Raw genomic sequence first — 21345 nt, 5'->3', positions numbered from 1 at the left:
TGGATAGGGTTAGTTTTACATGGTTTGGATAGGGTTAGTTTTACATGGCTTGGATAGGGTTAGTTTTACATGGCTTGGATAGAGTTAGTTTTACATGGCTTGGATAGGGTTAGTTTTACATGGCTTGGATAGGGTTAGTTTTACATGGTTTGGATAGGGTTAGTTTTACATGGCTTGCATAGGGCTTTAGTTTTACATGGCTTGGATAGGGTTAGTTTTACATGGTTTGGATAGGGTTAGTTTTATATGGCTTGGATAGGGTTCGTTTTACATGATTTGGATAGGGTTAGTTTTACATGGCTTGCATAGGGTTAGTTTTACATGGCTTGCATAGGGTTAGTTTTACATGGCTTGGATAGGGTTAGTTTTACATGATTTGGATAGGGTTAGTTTTACATGGCTTGGATAGGGTTAGTTTTACATGATTTGGATAGGGTTAGTTTTACATGGCTTGCATAGGGTTAGTTTTACATGGCTTGGATAGGGTTAGTTTTACATGGTTTGGATAGGGTTAGTTTTATATGGCTTGGATAGGGTTAGTTTTACATGATTTGGATAGGGTTAGTTTTACATGGCTTGCATAGGGTTAGTTTTACATGGCTTGCATAGGGTTAGTTTTACATGGCTTGGATAGGGTTAGTTTTACATGATTTGGATAGGGTTAGTTTTACATGGCTTGGATAGGGTTAGTTTTACATGGCTTGCATAGGGTTAGTTTTACATGGCTTGGATAGGGTTAGTTTTACATGGTTTGGATAGGGTTAGTTTTACATGGCTTGGATAGGGTTAGTTTTACATGGCTTGGATAGGGTTAGTTTTACATGGCTTGCATAGGGTTAGTTTTACATGGTTTGGATAGGGTTTGTTTTATATGGCATGCATAGGGTTAGTTTTACATGGCTTGGATAGGGTTAGTTTTACATGGCTTGGATAGGGTTAGTTTTACATGGCTTGGATAGGGTTAGTTTTACATGGCTTGGATAGGGTTAGTTTTACATGATTTGGATAGGGTTAGTTTTACATGGCTTGTATAGGGTTAGTTTTACATGGCTTGGATAGGGTTAGTTTTACATGGCTTGCATAGGGTTAGTTTTACATGGCTTGGATAGGGTTAGTTTTACATGATTTGGATAGGGTTAGTTTTACATGGCTTGGATATGGTTAGTTTTACATGGCTTGCATAGGGTTAGTTTTACATGGCTTGGATATGGTTAGTTTTACATGGCTTGCATAGGGTTAGTTTTACATGGCTTGCATAGGGTTAGTTTTATATGGCTTGGATAGGGTTAGTTTTACATGGCTTGGATAGGGTTAGTTTTACATGGCTTGGATAGGGTTAGTTTTGCAGGGCTTGCATTGGGTTAGTTTTACATGGCTTGGATAGGGTTAGTTTTACATGATTTGGATAGGGTTAGTTTTACATGATTTGGATAGGGTTAGTTTTATATGGTTTGGATAGGGTTAGTTTTACATGGCTTGCATAGGGTTAGTTTTGCAGGGCTTGCATAGGGTTAGTTTTACATGGCTTGGATAGGGTTCGTTTTATATGGCTTGGATAGGGTTAGTTTTACATGGCTTGGATAGGGTTAGTTTTACATGACTTGGATAGGGTTAGTTTTACATGGCATGCATAGGGTTAGTTTTACATGGCATGCATAGGGTTAGTTTTACATGACTTGGATAGGGTTAGTTTTACATGGCATGCATAGGGTTAGTTTTACATGGCATGCATAGGGTTAGTTTTACATGGCTTGCATAGGGTTAGTTTTACATGGCTTGGATAGGGTTAGTTTTACATGGCTTGGATAGGGTTAGTTTTACATGGCTTGGATAGGGTTAGTTTTACATGGCTTGCATAGGGTTAGTTTTACATGACTTGGATAGGGTTAGTTTTACATGACTTGGATAGGGTTAGTTTTACATGGCTTGGATAGGGTTAGTTTTACATGGCTTGCATAGGGTTAGTTTTACATGACTTGGATAGGGTTAGTTTTACATGGCATGCATAGGGTTAGTTTTACATGGCATGCATAGGGTTAGTTTTACATGACTTGGATAGGCTTAGTTTTACATGGCATGCATAGGGTTAGTTTTACATGGCATGCATAGGGTTAGTTTTACATGGCTTGCATAGGGTTAGTTTTACATGGCTTGGATAGGGTTAGTTTTACATGGCTTGCATAGGGTTAGTTTTACATGGCTTGGATAGGGTTAGTTTTACATGGCTTGCATAGGGTTAGTTTTACATGGCATGCATAGGGTTAGTTTTACATGGTTTGGATAGGGTTAGTTTTACATGGCTTGCATAGGGTTAGTTTTACATGGCTTGGATAGAGTTAGTTTTACATGGCTTGGATAGGGTTAGTTTTACATGGCTTGGATAGAGTTAGTTTTACATGGCTTGGATATGGTTAGTTTTACATGATTTGGATAGGGTTAGTTTTACATGGCTTGCATAGGGTTAGTTTTACATGGCTTGGATATGGTTAGTTTTACATGGCTTGCATAGGGTTAGTTTTACATGGCTTGGATATGGTTAGTTTTACATGGCTTGCATAGGGTTAGTTTTACATGGCTTGGATATGGTTAGTTTTACATGGCTTGCATAGGGTTAGTTTTACATGGCTTGCATAGGGTTAGTTTTACATGGCTTGGATATGGTTAGTTTTACATGGCTTGGATAGGGTTAGTTTTACATGGCTTGGATAGGGTTAGTTTTACATGGCTTGGATGGGGTTCGTTTTGCATGGCTTGTATCTTTAGTCTAGTCTTCTATTAGGCTACATCAAATATTAACCTAAACCAATGACTTCTGGAATACTTACACACTAAGCGGACAGTCAATAGGATCTCGTGACTGACCCTTTGAAAATAATGTATTTGCTTAGTGTGTCAAAATAGCTCATTTTTATTTTCTCACCAGCAGTTGTTAAGTTAACCTTTGTTCTGTCCTGGTTCATGGGATATTGTATGGGTACATTGTTACCCACAAGGTTCCGTGGTTCCTTTTTAACACACTCATAGTCTTTTCTCGGGTGCGACAGAACAGTGTGCAATATTAAATTCACCAGAAGCGGTAATGTCCTTAACGACCAGTAGAAGAATATTGTGATTATGGTGACCCAGATGGCAATTACCGTATGGTTTTCTGCACGATTTTTACGATTTCAAATGGTCACACTTAAATTGATCAGGGCACACCTCACCTCACCACACCTAATAAACGGGAGCAAACTTACCTCAAATGCTGTTGATGAATGGTGTGTACCGTTTGGAGGCAATGTGTCATTCAGTACAAACCGTAACACAACGTCGCAAACGTTGAAGTAAACTGAACAAACCCCAGGTTTGAGCCATATTGACTGTGTTGTGGTCAGAAATGTTTAAGAATACCTCTGCAATAAGGTCTCCATTCTCTGCGTGCACCTGGGCTATAGCTCCAATCTCTTTGCATTGGGAAAACGCAGCATACAGCTCATGGTCTTGAAGCATGAACACATCCTTGTATGCCATGAACATCTTGAAGGAGTTGACACCTTTCTCTTTGGCCAAAGTCTCCATTTCCTTTTTGACCTAGAATGGGTTTAGCAAAAAGCTAATTAGTTTAACGTGCTTTTCTTTTAAATGCTGAGAGATAAGACTGTTAACATTTCTGTAAAAACCATGTATTGACATTCTGTCCATCCCAGGTCTCCATGGAGTCTATTACCACATGCTATTTCCTGTTGGGATGTTATTTAAGTCATAAGGCCCGAGGAGGTGTGGTATATAGCCAATATACCACGGCTAAGGGCTGTTCTTACGCACGATGCAACGCGAAGTGCCTGGATACAGCCCTTAGCCGTGGTATATTGGCCATATATCACAAACCCCCGAGGTGCCTTATTGCTATTATGAACTGTATAACAACGTAATTAGAGCAGTAAAAATAAATGTTTTGTAATACCCGTGGTATATGGTCTGATATACCACGGCTGTCAGCCAATCAGCATTCAGGGCTCAAACCACCCAGTTTTTAATTAAAGTAGATATTGCAGAGATTAAGGCTGGGATTTGTTCGGATATGCACCTTTTAAAGGCAATATTCCCACGTTGGCGGAAGCAGCATTCACCATAAACACATTTTTTGTCTCAAACGGAAATTACCTTTAAATGTCAACTGTGCTATAACGCTGATTGGATTGAATCTACAGTAACAGTGTCCCTCATTTTTAAAACAAGTCTGCTATGTTATAAAATCCCTGTAGATTTGATGGCAGCAGGCCAGAACAAACAAAGTTCTAAACCCTGCCCAATCTCACAAATCATTCACAGATCAAGACAAATAAATGAAACATTTCAGTCTGGGACAGGAATGTTTCATAATTTTTGTAAATATCTGTACAAATGTAACCCGTGGGATCTGAACCCCGCTTGGTAAAGCAATACAGGGTGCAGGGAAGGCTACCTCGTCACACATGAACATGAGTCTGACGTGCACTTTTTTTCAGTATAGAAAATAGATTATAGATATAACAGGGGGCACTACCTTGTCGCTCCACCATGTGACTGCCACATGGAGGGAGTAGTCGCAGCAGACCTTGGCGTCAGCCGTGTCCCTCCACCTATCATAGGCCTCCAGCAGGGACGTGCCTCTCTGGGGGATCACAAAGTCTAGGATCATGGTGGTCCCTCCTGCCAGGGCAGCCTGGGTACAGAGAGCAGGTTAGGGTTTAGAGAGGGGGTTGGGGTTTAGGGGGGTGGTATGGGGTATATCCAGTAGGGTGGTCCCTCCTACCAGGGCAGCCTGGGTACAGAGAGCAGGGTTAGGGTTTTGAGAGTGGGTTAGTGTTTAGGAGGATGGTATGGGGTATATCCAGTAGGGTGGTCCCTCCTACCAGGGCAGCCTGGGTACAGAGAGCAGGGTTAGGGTTTAGAGAGTGGGTTAGTGTTTAGGGGGATGGTATGGGGTATATCCAGTAGGGTGGTCCATCCTGCCAGGGCAGCCTGTGTACAGAGAGCAGGGTTAGGGTATACTGTAGATAGGTTAGGGTTTAGAGAGGGGTGGATATGAGGGGGTAATGTTTAGAGTGTAGTCCAGGATCATGATAGTGGTTACATGGATAAAGATACACAGAACAGGGTTTAGGTTCCATGGATAAAGATACAAGTCGGAAGTTTACATACACCTTAGCCAAATACATTTAAACTCAGTTTTTCACAATTCCTGACATTTAATCCAAGTAGAAATTCCCTGTTTTAGGTCAGTTAGGATCACCACTTGATTTTAAGAATGTGAAATGTCAGAATAATAGTAGAGAGAATTATTTATTTCAGCTTTTATTTCTTTCATCGCATTCCCAGTGGGTCAGAAGTTTACATACACTCAATTAGTATTTGGTAGCATTGCCTTTAAATTGTTTAAAACTTCTTATGGATAGGGGGCAGCATTTTCACGTTTGGATGAAAAGCGTGCCCAGAGTAAACTGCCTCCTACTCAGTCCCAGATGCTAATATATGCATATTATTAGTAGTATTGGATAGGAAACACTCTGACGTTTCTAAAACTGTTTGAATGATGTCTGTGAGTATAACAGAACTCATATGACAGGCAAAAACCTGACAAAAAATCCAACCAGGAAGTGGGAAATCTGAGGTTTGTAGTTTTCAACTCAGCCCCTATTGAAGATACAGTGGGATATGGGTCATCTTGCACTTCCTACGGCTTCCACTAGATGTCAACAGTCTTCAGAACGTTGTGTCAGGCTTCTACTGTGAAGGGGGGCTGAATGAGAGGGGAATGAGTCAGAGGTCTGCCAGCAGCCACGGGCTCGTGATGCGCGATCATGAGAAAGTTACCTCTCGTTCCATTGCTTTTCTACAGACAAATGAATTTTCCGGTTGGGACATTATTGAACATTTATGATAAAAAACATCCTAAAGATTGATTCTATACATTGTTTGATATGTTTCTACGACCAGTAGTATAACTTTTCGGAATTTTCATCCGACATTTCCGCTGGACTTGCCCGCGCCTTGTGAGTTTCGATTTGTTTACTAAACGCCCTAACAAAAGGAGCTTTATGAACTTTATCGAACAAATCAAACATTTATTGTGGAACTGGGATTCCTGGGAGTGCATTCTGATTAAGATCATCAAAGGTAAGTGAATATTTATAATGCTATTTCTGACTAATGTTGACTGCACAATATGGCAGATATTTCTTTGGCTCTTTTGGGCTCTGAGCGCCGTACTCAGATGATGCTTTTTCCGTAAAGTTTTTTTTAAATCTGACACAGCGGTTGCATTAAGGAGAAGTTTATCTAAAGTTCCATGTATAATAGTTGTATCTATTATCAATGTTTATTATGAGTATTTCTGTGAATTTATGTGGCTCTCTGCAAAATCACTGCATGTTTTGGAACTACTGAACATAATACGCCAATGTAAAATGAGATTTTTGGATATAAATATTAACTTTATCGAAGAAAACATACATGTATTGTGTAACATGAAGTCCTATGAGTGTCATCTGATGAAGATCATTAAAGGTTAGTGATTAATTTTATCTATATTTCTGCTTTTTGTGACAACTCTCTTTGGCTGGAAAAATTGCTGTTTTTCTGTGACTTGGTGGGGACCTAACATAATCGTTTGTGGAGCTTTCGCTGTAAAGCCTTTTTGAAATCAGACACTGTGGCTGGATTAACGATAATTTTCTCTTTAAATGGTGCCTAATACTTGTATGTTTGAGAAATGTGATTTATGAGATTTCTGTTGATTGAATTTGGCGCCCCGCTAGCGGAACCCCGTTCCCAGACAGGTTAATTTGGGTCAAACATTTCGGGTAGCCTTCTACAAGCTTCCCACAATAAGTTTGGTGAATTTTGGCCCATTCCTCCTGACAGAGCTGGTGTAACTGAGTCAGGTTTGTAGGCCTCCTTGCTCGCACATGCTTTTTCAGTTCTGCCCACACATTTTCTATAGGATTGAGGTCAGGGCTTTGTGATGGCCACTCCAATACCTTGACTTTGTTGTCCTTAAGCCATTTTGCTACAACTTTGGAACTATGCTTGGTGTCATTGTCCAGTTGGAAGACCCATTTGCGACCAAGCTTTAACTTCCTGACTGATGTCTTGAGATGTTGCTTCAATATATCCACATCATTTTCCTCCCTCATGATGCCATCTATTTTCTGAAGTGCACCAGTCCCTCCTGCAGCAAAGCACCCCCACAACATGATGCTGCCACCCCTGTGCTTCACGGTTGGGATGGTGTTCTTCGGCTTGCAAGCCTCCCCCTTTTTCCTCCAAACATAACGATGGTCATTATGGCCAAACAGTTCTATTTTTATTTCATCAGACCAGAGCACATTTTTCCAAAATGTACAATCTTTGTCCCCATGTGCAGTTGCAAACCGTAGTCTGGCTTTTTTATGGCGGTTTTGGAGCAGTGGCTTCTTCCTCGCTGAGCGGCCTTTCAGGTTATGTCAATATAGGACTCGTTTTAGTGTGGATATAGATACTTTGTACCTGTTTCCTCCAGCATCTTCACAAGGTCCTTTGCTGTTGTTCTGGGATTTGATTTGCACTTTTCGCACTAAAGTACATTCATCTCTAGGAGACAGAATGCGTCTCCTTCCTGAGCGGTATGGCGGCTGCGTCGTCCCATGGTGTTTATACTTGCGTACTATTGTTTGTACAAATGAAAGTGGTACCTTCAGGCGTTTCTGAGGTCTTGGCTGATTTCTTTTGATTTTCCCATGATGTCAAGCAAAGAGGAACTGAGTTTGAAGGTATGCCTTGATATACATCCACAGGTACAACTGTATATACAGTATCTGCAGCATCTACTGCACCTTATAATGTTTTTTTTGTTTAATATCCTACATGTTTTTAATTATGTAAAGGTACAGTATGTTTTAAACTTCATTAAATGGGGTTTTATGTAGCCCACCCGTAATACAGAAAAGACATACAGTGCCTTCAGAAAGTTTTCACACCCACATTTGTTGTGTTACAGCCTGAATTTAAAATGGATTACATTTAGATTTTTTTGTCACTGGCCTACACACAATACCCCATAATGTAAAAGTGGAATTATGTTTTTTGAAATGTTTACATATTAATAAAAAATTAATAGCTGAAATGTCTTGCTATGCCAAGCCTAAATAAGTTCAGGAGTAAAAATGTGCTTAAACATTTGCCTGGACCTTTTGCGCCCTCTCTGGATTACTGACCTATGCCTGCCTTTTACCTGTCGTTTGCGTCCACCGTGCTAGAAGTACAATTTTGTTTCTTCGACACTGTCTGCATCTGGGTCATACCTGAAACCTGATAGAGTCAATAAGTATTCAACCCCTTTGTTATGACAAGCCTAAATAAGTTCAGGAGTACAAACGTGGTTAACAAGTCACATAATAAGTTGCATGGATTCACTCTGTGAGCAATAATAGTGTTTTACATGATTTTTTTATGACTACCTCATCTCTGTACACCACACAATTAATTATCTGTAAGATCCCTCAGTCGAACACTGAACTTCAAACACAGATTCAACCACAAAGATTAGGGAGGTTTTCCAATGCCTTGCAAAGAAGGGCACCTATTGGTAGATGTGTAAAAAAAAATGCAGACATTGTATATCATTTTGAGCATGGTAAAGTTATTAATTACACTTTGGATGGTGTATCAATACACCCAGTCACTACAAAGATACAAGCGTGCTTCCTAACTCAGTCGCCAGAGAGGAAGGAAACTGTTCAGGGATTTCACCATGAACAGTTACAGAGTTTAAAGGCTGAGATAGAAGAAAACTGAGGATGGATCAACAACATTGTAGTTACTCCACAATACTAACCTAATTGACAGAGTGAAAAGAAGCAAGCTTCTAAAAAATATTCCAAAACATGCATCCTGTTTGAAACAAGGCACTAAAGTAATACTGCTAAACTTGTGGCAAAGCAATTAACTTTTTTCCCTCAATACAAAGTGTTATGTTTGGAGCAAATCCAAAACAACACATTACTGAGTACCACTCTCCATATTTTCAAGCATAGTGGTGGCTGCATCATGTTATGAGTATGCTTGTAATCATTAAGAACTGGGGAGTTTTTCAGGATAAAGAACAAACTGAATGGAGCTAAGCACAGGCAAGATCCTAGAGGAAAACCTGGTTCAGTCTGATTTCCACCAGACACTGGGAGATGAATTCACCTTTCAGCATGACAATAACCTAAAGCACAAGGCCAAATCACAACTGGAGTTGCTTACCAAGAAGTCAGTGAAGATTCCTGAGTTGCAGTTTTGACTTAAATTTACTTAAACATCTATAGCAATACCTAAAAATGGTTGTCTAGCAATGATTAACAACAAATTTGACAGAGCTTGAAGAATTTTGAAAAGACTAATGTGCAAATGTTGCACAATCCAGGTGTGGAAAGCTCTTCGAGACTTACCCAGATAGACTCACATCTGTAAGCACTGCCAAAGGTTATTCTACAAAGTATTGACTCAGGGGTGTGAATACTTATATACATTTATTTGTGAACATCTTTTCACTTTGTCATTATGAGTTGTTTATGTGTAGATGGGATGGAAGAGAAATAAATCTATTTAATAAATGTAGAATTCAGGCAACAAAATGTTGAATAAGTCAAGGGGTATGGATACTTTCTGAAGGCACTGTAATTATTTTTGTCAGATTTTACTTGTGAATTTTCCTGATGCAGTGAAATCAAGCAAACTCAATTAACCCAGAGATAGCCTACACACAGTGCAACACAAAATTATTCTCACCTTAGTTCCAATATGGAAATCATCTACTGCTTTGGTGCCCATAAATTCCAACTCCATGTGGGTATGGGTATCGATACCACCCGGTATCACCAGTTTATCGGTGGCATCTATAACGGTAACTCCAGCCGGGATTTGGAGGTTTAATCCGACTTCTTTAATTCTTCCGTCTTCAACGTAGACATCGCTGATAATGGAGCAATCCTCGTTCACAATTTTCCCTCCTTTTATAAGGATCCTGCTTTGGTTTAACATTGTTTCTTTCTCTTTTAGAAGCGCTGGGCATAGGTCTATAATGTCAGTTAGGTATGGGTTACACAACAAACAAATATTTCACAAGTAGACACACCTCTCACTAAAAGAGAAAGACAAAAAAAAGACATTCCCAGGAAGTAGCCTAGATTTCACAATATTTAGCAAACTTTACCAGACTTGCAGGGCCCAAGGACATTACTTCCAGAAAAAATATTTTTTCACTCAATTTATCCAGATCACAGATAGCAAGCATGAGCAAGTTAAAATTGTCTGGTAGAAAGTGACAAAGAAATGAACTTGCAGTAGGCCTAAAGTGTGTTTGTTTCCATGAAGCTCCAGAGACCACTAATTTTATTTTGGGCGGTCGGCCGTTCCCACAAATAGGCAAATGATTAATGGATTGCTGACTTCTTGCTTTCCAACATTCCCAGAACATGAGGTTAGTCTGAGGTTACAGCCAGAGCCAGCCCTGGGCTTAAGCGACATAGGCGGTTGCCTAGGGCCCCCGGCCGGCTGCTAGGAACTCACCCAGGGTCTCAACTTACTGTGGAGAGTTAGAATAGTAGAATACACAAGGTGGAAATTTGGTTGTGCATCAGCAGTTTTCCTCTTACGTCAGTCATTGACTGTCACTCAATTAACACGTCGGCTAACATTTTTTAGATTGTTAAATGAGTCTACCCAGCAGCTATCTAAACTTGTAGTAATCATGGCTGAATTACCGACCAAGCACAAAGGGACCCTGACCTCCAGAGGGACAACATTGATATTGTTAGTTACTCTCACTCGGATATCATATTAACATAGGTCATGGCAAAAGGTGTAGAATTTCAGGAAATTAGCTTTAAAACGGCAAAAATGTCTCTCTACCCCGTGGCAAAATGTTAAGAATGACAGAAAACTTGCTTTAAAAATGTTACGTTTTCTCTATGCCCTATTCTCTGCCCACTAGAAGCTGACCAAAGTGTATTTCTGAGGATGCATTCAGTAGGTAAACTAAAACCACAGACTTTCAGATAACATTGTGATATTCCTGGAGCACTCAACACATCACATCTCTTTGTCTCCTGAACTGTTTTTGTTGTTAGCCACTGGAAGAGATTAGCATTTCAGTGCAGTGGATTGGTTGTCAACAAGAACATCACATCAGTTCAGTTCCCACAACTTTTTTCACCCATTAGCATATTAAAAATAGAATAAAAAAACAGAGACATTGGAGAGACAAAGATGCATGTGGTAGGGAGATAAGACAGTGCACAGGGCTTAGGAAACACCTAACCTTCACAGTACTGCAATACACAATAACATGTGACTTAAGGGGATTTACATAAGATGAGAGCCCTAATCAGTAGGAGACAAACCAATGAGGCAGCAGTGGCATCTTGTTACTAACAGAAACTCTCGATGTGGCATGAAGAAAGTTACGATTCAGGGTGGATTTAGAAAGCTGCCGTTGAGCCTTGTTGTTGTTCCCTGTACTACACAGGTCAGGTGTAACTGTAAAAAAAAATATATATCCTGGGAACACTAAACCGAACATAGGGTGATATGAATTAAAAAGTGCCAAAATGGCCATTGTTCTTCAAAGTGATTTGATTGTTTTTGGTTTTAGCTCAGAATGTCCTAATTTTTCCAATCTTTGTAATACTTACTTATTATTTCCTGGTATAACAGTTACAATTTTCCCATTTCAATTTAAAATGTTCTGGCAAAACAGAAAATGCTTTAAACTATTTCCTAATCCTATTGATCCCCTTCATTACCTCTGTGTGCTCTAATAAAAGGAGTTCCTGCTTCTTCCTGGTACTTTTCTTCCTGGTAATTTTCTTCCTGGTACTTTTCTTCCTGGTACTTTTCTTCCTGGTACTTTTCTTCCTGGTACTGCATTATCGTTTATACTTCTTTAGCATATGTTTTATGCTTACAGATGTCTACAAAAAGTGTTTTGAAAGAATGCACATTACAGGGAAAGTGCATGCTCAATCTGATTAATCTTTTGTTGTATGTTCTTTGCCCCATAAGGTTTCAGAAGTGTTAAGGAAACACAGACATTCATAGACCCAGACTGGTAGATTGCATTTCCACTAATTGTTGCCCAGATGGCAGTGTTCTCTTCAGATTGAAAAGACATTGAAAGGACTAATATAAATTTGTCTCATTCTTTCATAATCCTAGAATCATAAACTACCATAAACAAACCAACAAATGTTTAAAATTATTCCACATTTGAATTACATGATTATCCTATTTATGTCAAATTATCTTAACCTGAGTAAACGTAATACCTAGACTAGAGTAAACAAATATCTCTATATTGTGTTGGTTATATTGAAATTATATTGCATTTATTTGATATATAATAATAAAAAATCTGAACTGGATTTTAAAAAGTTATTCCTTATTTCACTCATACCCTTGGAAACACACAATCTCAGATATTGAAATAGAGATTTCAAATGATCAGTCCTCCATACATAATGATCTTTCAATTATCTGTAGATGATCTGTAATCAGTAGAACTAAGCGGAAAAAATTGGGACTGTATGGAGGTGAAAACGCACTGCGACAACAGTACTTCAAAACATTTGTCAATCACATTGTTGCAGCTCAAGCATCAAAAGGCAGGCAGCTGTTAAGCAGACTCTAAAAATGTTAAGCTTCCAACAATGGAGAGGCAGAAAATGTGAAGGGAAACAATTAAATTACGCCTTGCATGAAGTTTGCTTTTCATTTTGTGAGGCAAATTTAGTGCCATGGTTAATCATTATGCTGTTGAACACGATTTGCAAAAATATTCAAGAGCTTTATGTGCCTCACTGCCCCTTCTGTATTGAAAAATAATGGGCCTCTATCCAATTAAAACCTGCATTAAATCTCTAAAGTATTACATGCACTTTAGCAGTATCTCTCTGATGAGGCTTTTCTGTATGTGCAGATGCTGACAGAGCCTCAGACAGGAGAGCTTTTTGACTGACTGCACTCTCTATTCCAGGGCTTGGATTGTATTGATACAGAGTGTTCAAACCCCTCCACTGAACCCCTGTTCTGAACCATGCTAAGTTAGCCTACTCTGTGGCATGAGAAATGATGCATGTGATTCTGCACTGTACTGTAGGTAGAAGTCAAGGATTAAAGCATGATATTATAGCTTGATATGTTTTCTTCAGCTTGAATATAACCTTATTAACCACCCTATTTTTATAATAATTGTTGTATTTTCAAACCAATTAAATTTCAACACATTTCTTGATAGTCTTACTTGAACAAGAGCAGAATGGCCAAACTATTCCAAAACATAATGTGATTCATTGTTCTGTAATAAGGGCAACATTCCAACATGTGAAAAGATGATTTATGTGACCATCTGCTTTGTTTGATCTTAATTTTATTATATTTTTTGGTAGCTGGATTTGCATATACAGGCCCCATTCAACAACAAAAATAATCTTGAAAGGTGATGATGGATATGCCCCAGTATAGATCGATCCCCTTCACTAGTACCACTGCATTTTAAATCCACTGCCTCATTTCTCATTGATAAAGTGACCAAATATGAGAACACATAACAGACAGTTACTGTAGATGTTCAACAACCTCACTATCTACTCATGTTAATTAAAAGATTTGCAACTACACATGTCTGAAAATAATCAAAATGTCTTCTCCTCTCAGTCCCAGATGTCTCCACGTTGTTGCAGAGCTCGTTTGCTGCAGCAATCGCATGTTTATTTAGAATTAATCAATCTACCCACAATTGAGTTAATGAATTAGTGTTTTAATGCTACACTTATAATTGCAAGGCAGATGAATCCGTAGACAAAGCAATCAAATTAATGCAGCAAATATAACCGATTATTGTTGTTCAAACTTATAAGTTACCAGAGGGTTTGGATCTTCGTCTGTCTCAGACAGGGTGTTTTTCCAAACACTAGATGGCACCATTGAGTAACATTTCAACTGGTTTGTCCTCTGTCTGTCACAACTTGAATATCCACACAATTTGCAGTCCTAGCGTCCTTATTGAGTTAGTTTACATATATATAGGCTGATGTAAGATATATGGGGACCTTTATGACACCTGCAGTTACAGATGCATGTCTACTTGTCTTTACATTGATGGGCAACCAAAGGAATGATGATGTAAAGGTTGATGGACTTCTCAACCAGACAGTGTCAAGAGCAATAACACCCTGTTTAAAAAAGAAAGAGTGATATTTACATGTTTATCATGTGGAAATCAAAGAGGACATTTCCCAGTGCTTTTAAATTGACATAATATTTAATCTGCTTTCTCCGTGAGGTATGAAACATGACCTCATGCTTCCTCTCTAAAAGTCACAGGGTTTGTGTTCTCTCCAGGAAAATATTCACAACGGATTGGTAGTGCTGAGCAGAGCACTCTATTTGATTTAGTCCACGCAGTATTAAATACTTCAGAGTAAAATTCCCACAAATGTGAATTCCCAACATATTGATTCTGTATACACTGAGTATACAAAACATTAGAAACACCTGCTCTTTCCATGACATAGACTGACCAGGTGAATCCAGGTAAAAACTATGATCCCTTATTGATGTCACTGGTAAATCCACTTCAATCAGTGTAGATGAAGGGGAGGAGACAGGTTAAAGATGGATTTTTAAGCCTTTCGACAATTGAGACACTTATTGTGTATGTTTGTCATTCAGAGGGTGAATGAGCAAGACAAAATATTTAAGTGTCTTCGAGCGGGGTATGGTAGTAGGTGCCAGGTGCACCGGTTTGAGTGTGTCAAGAACTGCAACGCTGCTGGGTTTTTCCACGCTCAACAGTTTTTCGTGTGTATCAAGAATGGTCCACCACCCAAAGGACATCCAGACAACTTGAAACAACTGTGGGAAGCATTGGAATCAACACGGGCCAGCATCCCTGTGGAACAATTTCAACACCTTGTAGAGTCCATGCCCCAATGAATTGAGGCTGTTCTGAGGGCAAAAGGTGTTCCTAATGTATTGTACACTCAGTGTATATGTCAAGGAAAAACAAGTTAAAGTTGTCCAACAATGACTATACACTTACACCATCAAAAGGGATTTCACATTTTTAAATAGCTTTTTTAAATGATTTAATTTACTCTTGTGTTTTGTTGACCTAATTTGTATTGAGGTATAGTGCTCAGTCATATCCACATTTATAACAGCACATTCATTTTTTGTTAAGAATTCAATGAATTCTGCCAAATCTTAATACTTTTGTTTACCAATGTTTATATATTTTCAGGCATTTCAGGAATATACTTGAATCATTTCACAACCTCAGTGAAAAAACCCCCAATGATAGTTCTCTGCTCCTTTTAGTTGATCATTACTGAAGATCTGCACAGATGGATATGATGTGATGAATAAGTATGCTATCGTATTACTGCACTGCTCTACTAATACACTCTGCACCACAGATTCCCTCGGAGATACTCTGACTGAAAAGAGAAGTGTTTTGGGACCACAGTTAGAATATCTGGAGATATAGATATATCACATGAAATGTAGGTAACTTAAAAAAACACAGATTATAAATCAGTGTCTTAAATATATTTCTGTTATAGTTATTTGGGTGTGTTGGTTACTAAATAGTTAGCTATTCACAATTATTCATATGTATACCTTCTAGTGTTAAAAAGCAGATCTCCACTTCCTGTCATGTCTGTTGGCTTTTCCCTGTCCTTCTGTTCTTCTGTCCTCCCTGTCCTTCTGTCCTCCCTGTCCTTCTGTTCTCCCTGTCCTTCTAATCCTCCCTGTCCTTCTGTCCTCCCTGTCCTGTTGTAAAAAGGCAGCCCTATAGAATCACAGCATTTCAACAAGTACATCACATTACTTTCCACATAACAAGAGCATAACAATGCTCTCTTCCCTAATTTCCAGAGAGCACTGTAAGGCACTTTTTTTACTGGTGAAGAGGGAAAGTAGTAAATACAGGATTTAGAAAATGTTTATGGTGTGTTGTAAAGAGAGGTGTTGAAGAATACATTGCATCACATACTCCATATTTACAGTGTAATTCAGTGCAGCTGAGAGACTGTTTTTTTTTTATTGTGATACAGTTAAATAGTTAAATTATGACAATTTTGGGGCTTAATATATTTAGCATTGCTTTCATTAGTGCATGAATATGGAGATCTGTCTGTCTGTTGTTATTTTGCCATAGTACAGGACAGAAGCTAAAAATGATTTCTGGACTATAGTGTCAGTGTATTTTCCTGTAAAAACTTTCTGGCTGTGTTGTTTGGAATTAAAGTTGACATGTAGTGGTTTGTGTGTAGGCTACCAGTCAGTCTGTACAAAGTGGGCATATGTTGTCTTTTTATAGCATACTGGTGACTACAGTATCTAAGCTTTAATACTTTGGGTTGTCGCCTGGCCCCCAATTCCCAGCATGCTTTGAAACATGTAAGTCTCTTTTCAATCAGTTTTCGAGCATAGCATCGATATTGGCTGTGTTTGTGGCAAGAGGAGGCGCTTTGGCGGCTTGATGTGAGAGAACTGTCATGGGAGGTTTCAGCTTGACCCAGCTTAAACACACCCATGAAAAGAAGAGGAAACAACAAAAACGACCATATTTAACCAAATCTGCGGCTTACTCCCTAAAACACACGATAATGATATCCTCTTAACGCGCCATGAACACTGGCGTATTACAGCCCTCATGGCAGCGGCAGCCAGCATTCAAGATGGCAGAAAATAACAACAACAATTCAAGCCGTGAGACCATTGTTCTCTCCCTCTCAATTTACCTTCAGTTGTTTTCTCAAGAATAGTAACATTATAATGAACATGGTGACAACAATAATTACCTATAAACCTTACAGAGGATCATTTCTCATGATGAAATACTGTTGAATGTTAAACTGTATTTAAGTAATATGTTTGTAAAATGGCGTCGACAGACATGGCAGCTCTGCTTCTAGCTCCTATGCATACTACTAAATTAGTTCCTTATGATTGTCAGTTGGTTTAGAATCCATTACTAGCTCTTTCCTATGTGTTTGATAACATCTCATCACAAGAGCAAGAACAGATCTTTCCTTCATGAGTTTTACAGTGTATTTGTTCATTATTAGGTTAGCCAGAATAACTCTCTGACGGTTCCTCCCTCTCTCCCTCCCTCTTTGCATAACTAAAAATAGATATATCTTTCATGATGGGTTTCTTGTTGTTTTCCAGAATGTTAGTTAGCGATTAGTTGGAATAATTCTCAAATTGTCTCTTTTCTCTCAGTGGAGGATAGTCTGTTATTTTAATTAAGCAGAGGTCAGATGTATTAACTCAGCAGGAGAGTGTGGAGTGAAGCGGTGGAAACCAGCAACAACTCTGCATTGTACCACATCGCTGCCACGCACATTTCTAATTTCTACCCCCCTGATTCACAGTTGATGGAATGGAAAACTCTTTGGGGTGGTATGGTGGCTGGCGAGGGAGGAGTTTTGTTTCATGTTTTTGCTGCTCACTGATTCTTTTTGATTACTCATTTGATGCTGCTCCTCCCTAGTTTCCCCCTCCTCTGACTGGGACAATGATATGCTGCTCCCCCCTAGTTTCCCCCTCCTCTAACCAGGACAATGATATGCTGCTCCCCCCTAGTTCCCCCCTCCTCTAACCAGGACAATGATATGCTGCTCCCCCCTAGTTCCCCCCTCCTCTAACCAGGACAATGATATGCTGCTCCCCCCTAGTTTCCCCCTCCTCTAACCAGGACAATGATATGCTGCTCCCCCCTAGTTTCCCCCTCCTCTAACCAGGACAATGATATGCTGCTCCCCCCTAGTTCCCCCCTCCTCTGACCAGGACAATGATATGCTGCTCCCCCTAGTTTCCCCCTCCTCTGACCAGGACAATGATATGCCGCTCATCGACACTACAGTGGTAGGCTTGATAGCCAACAACGATGAGACGGCCTACAGGGAGGAGGTGAGGGTCCCTCGGAGTGTGGTGTCAAGAAAATAACCTCACACTCAATGTCAACAAAACAAAGGAGGTGATCGTGGACTTCAGGAAACCGCAGAGGGAGCACCCCCCTATCCACATCGACGGGACAGTAGTGGAGAAGGTGGAAAGTTTTAAGTTCCTTGGCGTACACATCACGGACAAACTGAAATGGTCCACCCACACAGACAGCGTGGTGAAGAAGGCGCAACAGCGCCTCTTCAACCTCAGGAGGCTGAAGAAATTTGGCTTGTCACCGAAAACACTCACAAACTTTTACAGATGCACAATCGAGAGCATCCTGTCAGGCTGTATCACCGCCTGGTATTTTAATAATAAAACATTTGATATAATAAATGTATCACTAGTCACTTAAACAATGCCACTTTATATAATGTTTACATACCCTACATTACTCATCTCATATGTATATACTGTACTCTATACTATCTACTGCATCTTGCCTATGCTGCACGGCCATCACTCATCCATATATTTATATGTACATATGCTTATTCATTCCTTTACACTTGTGTGTATAAGGTAGTTGTTGTGAAATTGTTAGATTACTTGTTAGATATTACTGCATGGTCGGAACTAGAAGCACAAACATTTCACTACACTCGCATTAACATCTGCTAACCATGTGTATGTGACCAATACGATTTGATTTGATTTGCTCCTTAGGTTCCCCCTCCTCTGACTGGGATGATGATACAGCCCCACACAAGACTCCTGATGAGAGGCTCCCAGTAGCTTGGTAACGTTTACTCACAGGCCAGTTAGAGAGGGAGAGGGGGGAGGGGGAGAGAGAGAGAGAGTGAGAGAGAGAGGGGGGTCATGGGGGAAAGAAGAGTGAGAGAGGGGGGAGACAGATGGATAGAGGGAGAGTGAGAGAGGTAGAGAGAAAGGGAGAGAGCAAGAGAGGGATAAAAAGAGAACAGTCTCCAGCTTGATCAGACTATTCATCAAAATGTCTTGGTCTTATCGCAGTTCAGATCTTTTGACAACATATAGCTTGTTTTCTCATTGCATTATGGCAGTCCGCCTCACGACGGCCAGATAAATAAATCCAAATGTAATTTAGCCAGATTTCCCCTCGCTAACTTCTAGATGTCTAGATGTGGAACACATCAAACTACTTTGGCCAACTTCCTCTGAGTTGTTGACCTTTATTCTTTCAGAACCCCATGCTCAGAAAGGTTGATTTGAGGTGACATGAAGTCAATGACTGTAATAGTACATAGCAAGAGTTCAACACTCAATTAGAAATGCAAAAGTCCTATTGAAACCTGAGAGCATCAAAGCTCATGAACTGGTTGGTCACAGACACAGAGGGAAATGCCTCTTCAAGTGTCCACTTAGTATGTCAAATTCCACAGGAAGGACAGTCAAAAAACCTTTCCATTCACAAGCACAACAACAAGACTATTTCTTAGGCTTTATCATGTCCATATAGACGATGAGAGACAGCCAAGTAAAGGGTGCTTTTCTGCCTGGCCTGCAGCCTATTAGAATCAGCAGGTTGTTGTCCCCTGCACCGACAGACAGGGCCTCAGCGAACGCTGACTGACTGACACACGGAGACCGATAGTGAGATCTAGCAGGTGCATTTGACTTGCATTCCTCTGATCTGTAGCAACACCAGTGGACTTGTCTTCTTAGCTCGCCCTGTAATAAGCTGCTTCAAACATCAGTATGTACTGATAACATCTGGAGTAGGTCGTTTTTCCCTTTCAGAGAGCTTCTTTTATTTTCTCCCACTTTTAGGGCTTTTAAGAAAATGTCAGTTGAATCATATCTTAAAGCTTTGATAATGGGTTCTTTTACATGCTCGGAGCCGAACAGTTACTTCAGTGTCTTAAATATCCAGTATATGGAAGAAATTAGAAAAAGTCTCTAAATGAAATTTGCTCAGGCCTTGTTTTGCCAGAGTGGTAGCTGAAGCCCTATGCAACCCAACTTGACCATCATACAGAGACATTTAATTGTTTCATGAAGAATTATTGCCAATCAGACCAGAATACTTCAAATTGAACGAGTATCTGTAAATGACAGTGTTGTAAGAGCAAATAGTGAGGTTACTAAGTGGAGTATGAACAGGCTAGAATCCTGCAGCACTACAAGGACTGGGGTCAATGTAATAGTGGAATTATGTTGTTTTCTCATTGGTTTTATCTCACTATTTGTGTTGATGGTAATCTATAAATATAGGTCGCAAATGATGTGCTAACAATAGAAAAATACTGTTATAAATGGTACCCACTAATGAATAACTCTATTGTGTGTTAACTTGTGGGGGTATTGAGGGACAGAAACGTGGAGCTGTGAGTGTTGGAGCCTGCAGGTGCAAATCCAGCTGCTAGACTTCTGCACATGTTTTCCTCTGTTCTGTCAGTCAAAATGAGAGGCGGGTGAGACACACACACACACACACACACACACACACACACACACACACACACACACACACACACACACACACACACACACACACACACACACACACACACACACACACACACACACACACACACACACACACACACACACACACACACACACACACACACACACACACACTCTGTCACATGAACCACGATCAGAATAAGATATATGCAGCATGCCAAGAAGGAGGAAGCTTATTTCCCCTTTGATTATTACAGAGAGAAAGTTATTCAGGTGAAACAAAATTAAAATTCATTGCAACTTCACTTATTTCAGAATAACAAAATACTGCACAGCAATTTCACACTATTGCAGTACAAGGCCAGAAGCATGTGCAGTTTTGAGTAGACCAGGGGAACCCATGGCACTACCACCCACTTAAGTCATTTAAACAGCGTGAGAGGGAATGGCCAGGGGGCATATTCAAACAGCCCTGTGGCGGTTCCATGTTACTGTCAGACCGACCGCAGAGCAACGAGCCACAGACAGTCAGACAGTAGGAGCTGCTGCAGATTTGACTTGACCTAGTTATCCTCAACGAATAGAATAGAAGAAATATAACCACCACAAAATACAACAACAGTTTGATGAAATACAAAATATACATTTTTGGTAGCTCTCTTTTTATAATGAAGTGGTGGAGCGAGTGCATAGAGACTGAAGCCTATGGCGGATAGGGTTGGGGAGTTCTTGTACAGAACATTACAGGGGAGGGGGTCTAGGTAACAGAATATTATCTGCATCTCAAAATGGAGCCTTGACTAATCCTAGAGTCTGAGCTCCATACTCCCATGATGCTCTCTGGGAGGAGAGCTGGACTACTGGTGGTAGATGGGGGAAGGGGAGGGCCCTCAGTTCTTCTTCCATGGGGCAACAGTGTAACCCCTTTCTGTTTCCACTCCCCCACACTAG

The 21345-nt window shown here is 40.0% G+C and overlaps 1 protein-coding gene and 1 long non-coding RNA gene across 3 annotated transcripts in view; one reads left to right on the top strand and one right to left on the bottom strand.

The window, feature by feature from the left end:
- Positions 1 to 10368, bottom strand: part of dpys (dihydropyrimidinase) — a 35546-nt gene extending 25178 nt beyond the window's left edge. Inside the window, exons 1-4 of one of the 2 annotated variants that reach the window (XM_071383373.1) lie at positions 10202 to 10368; positions 9778 to 10064; positions 4529 to 4687; positions 3394 to 3573 (exon numbers count right to left, since the gene is read on the bottom strand). In XM_071383373.1, coding sequence (XP_071239474.1) covers positions 3394 to 3573; positions 4529 to 4687; positions 9778 to 10029 — 591 coding nt within the window. In that variant the 5' untranslated portion in view covers positions 10030 to 10064; positions 10202 to 10368. Of the gene's footprint in view, positions 1 to 3393; positions 3574 to 4528; positions 4688 to 9777 lie in introns of both variants that reach the window. The other variant, XM_071383372.1, reaches the window with a different exon arrangement.
- Positions 1 to 21345, top strand: part of LOC139564148 (uncharacterized) — a 33490-nt gene that overhangs the window by 1994 nt on the left and 10151 nt on the right. The window lies entirely within an intron of this gene.

The sequence above is a fragment of the Salvelinus alpinus genome, chromosome 35 (genome assembly GCF_045679555.1).
Source record: "Salvelinus alpinus chromosome 35, SLU_Salpinus.1, whole genome shotgun sequence".
In the NCBI taxonomy this organism is placed as follows: domain Eukaryota; kingdom Metazoa; phylum Chordata; class Actinopteri; order Salmoniformes; family Salmonidae; genus Salvelinus; species Salvelinus alpinus.
This window is presented reverse-complemented; position numbering and strand designations above follow the sequence as displayed.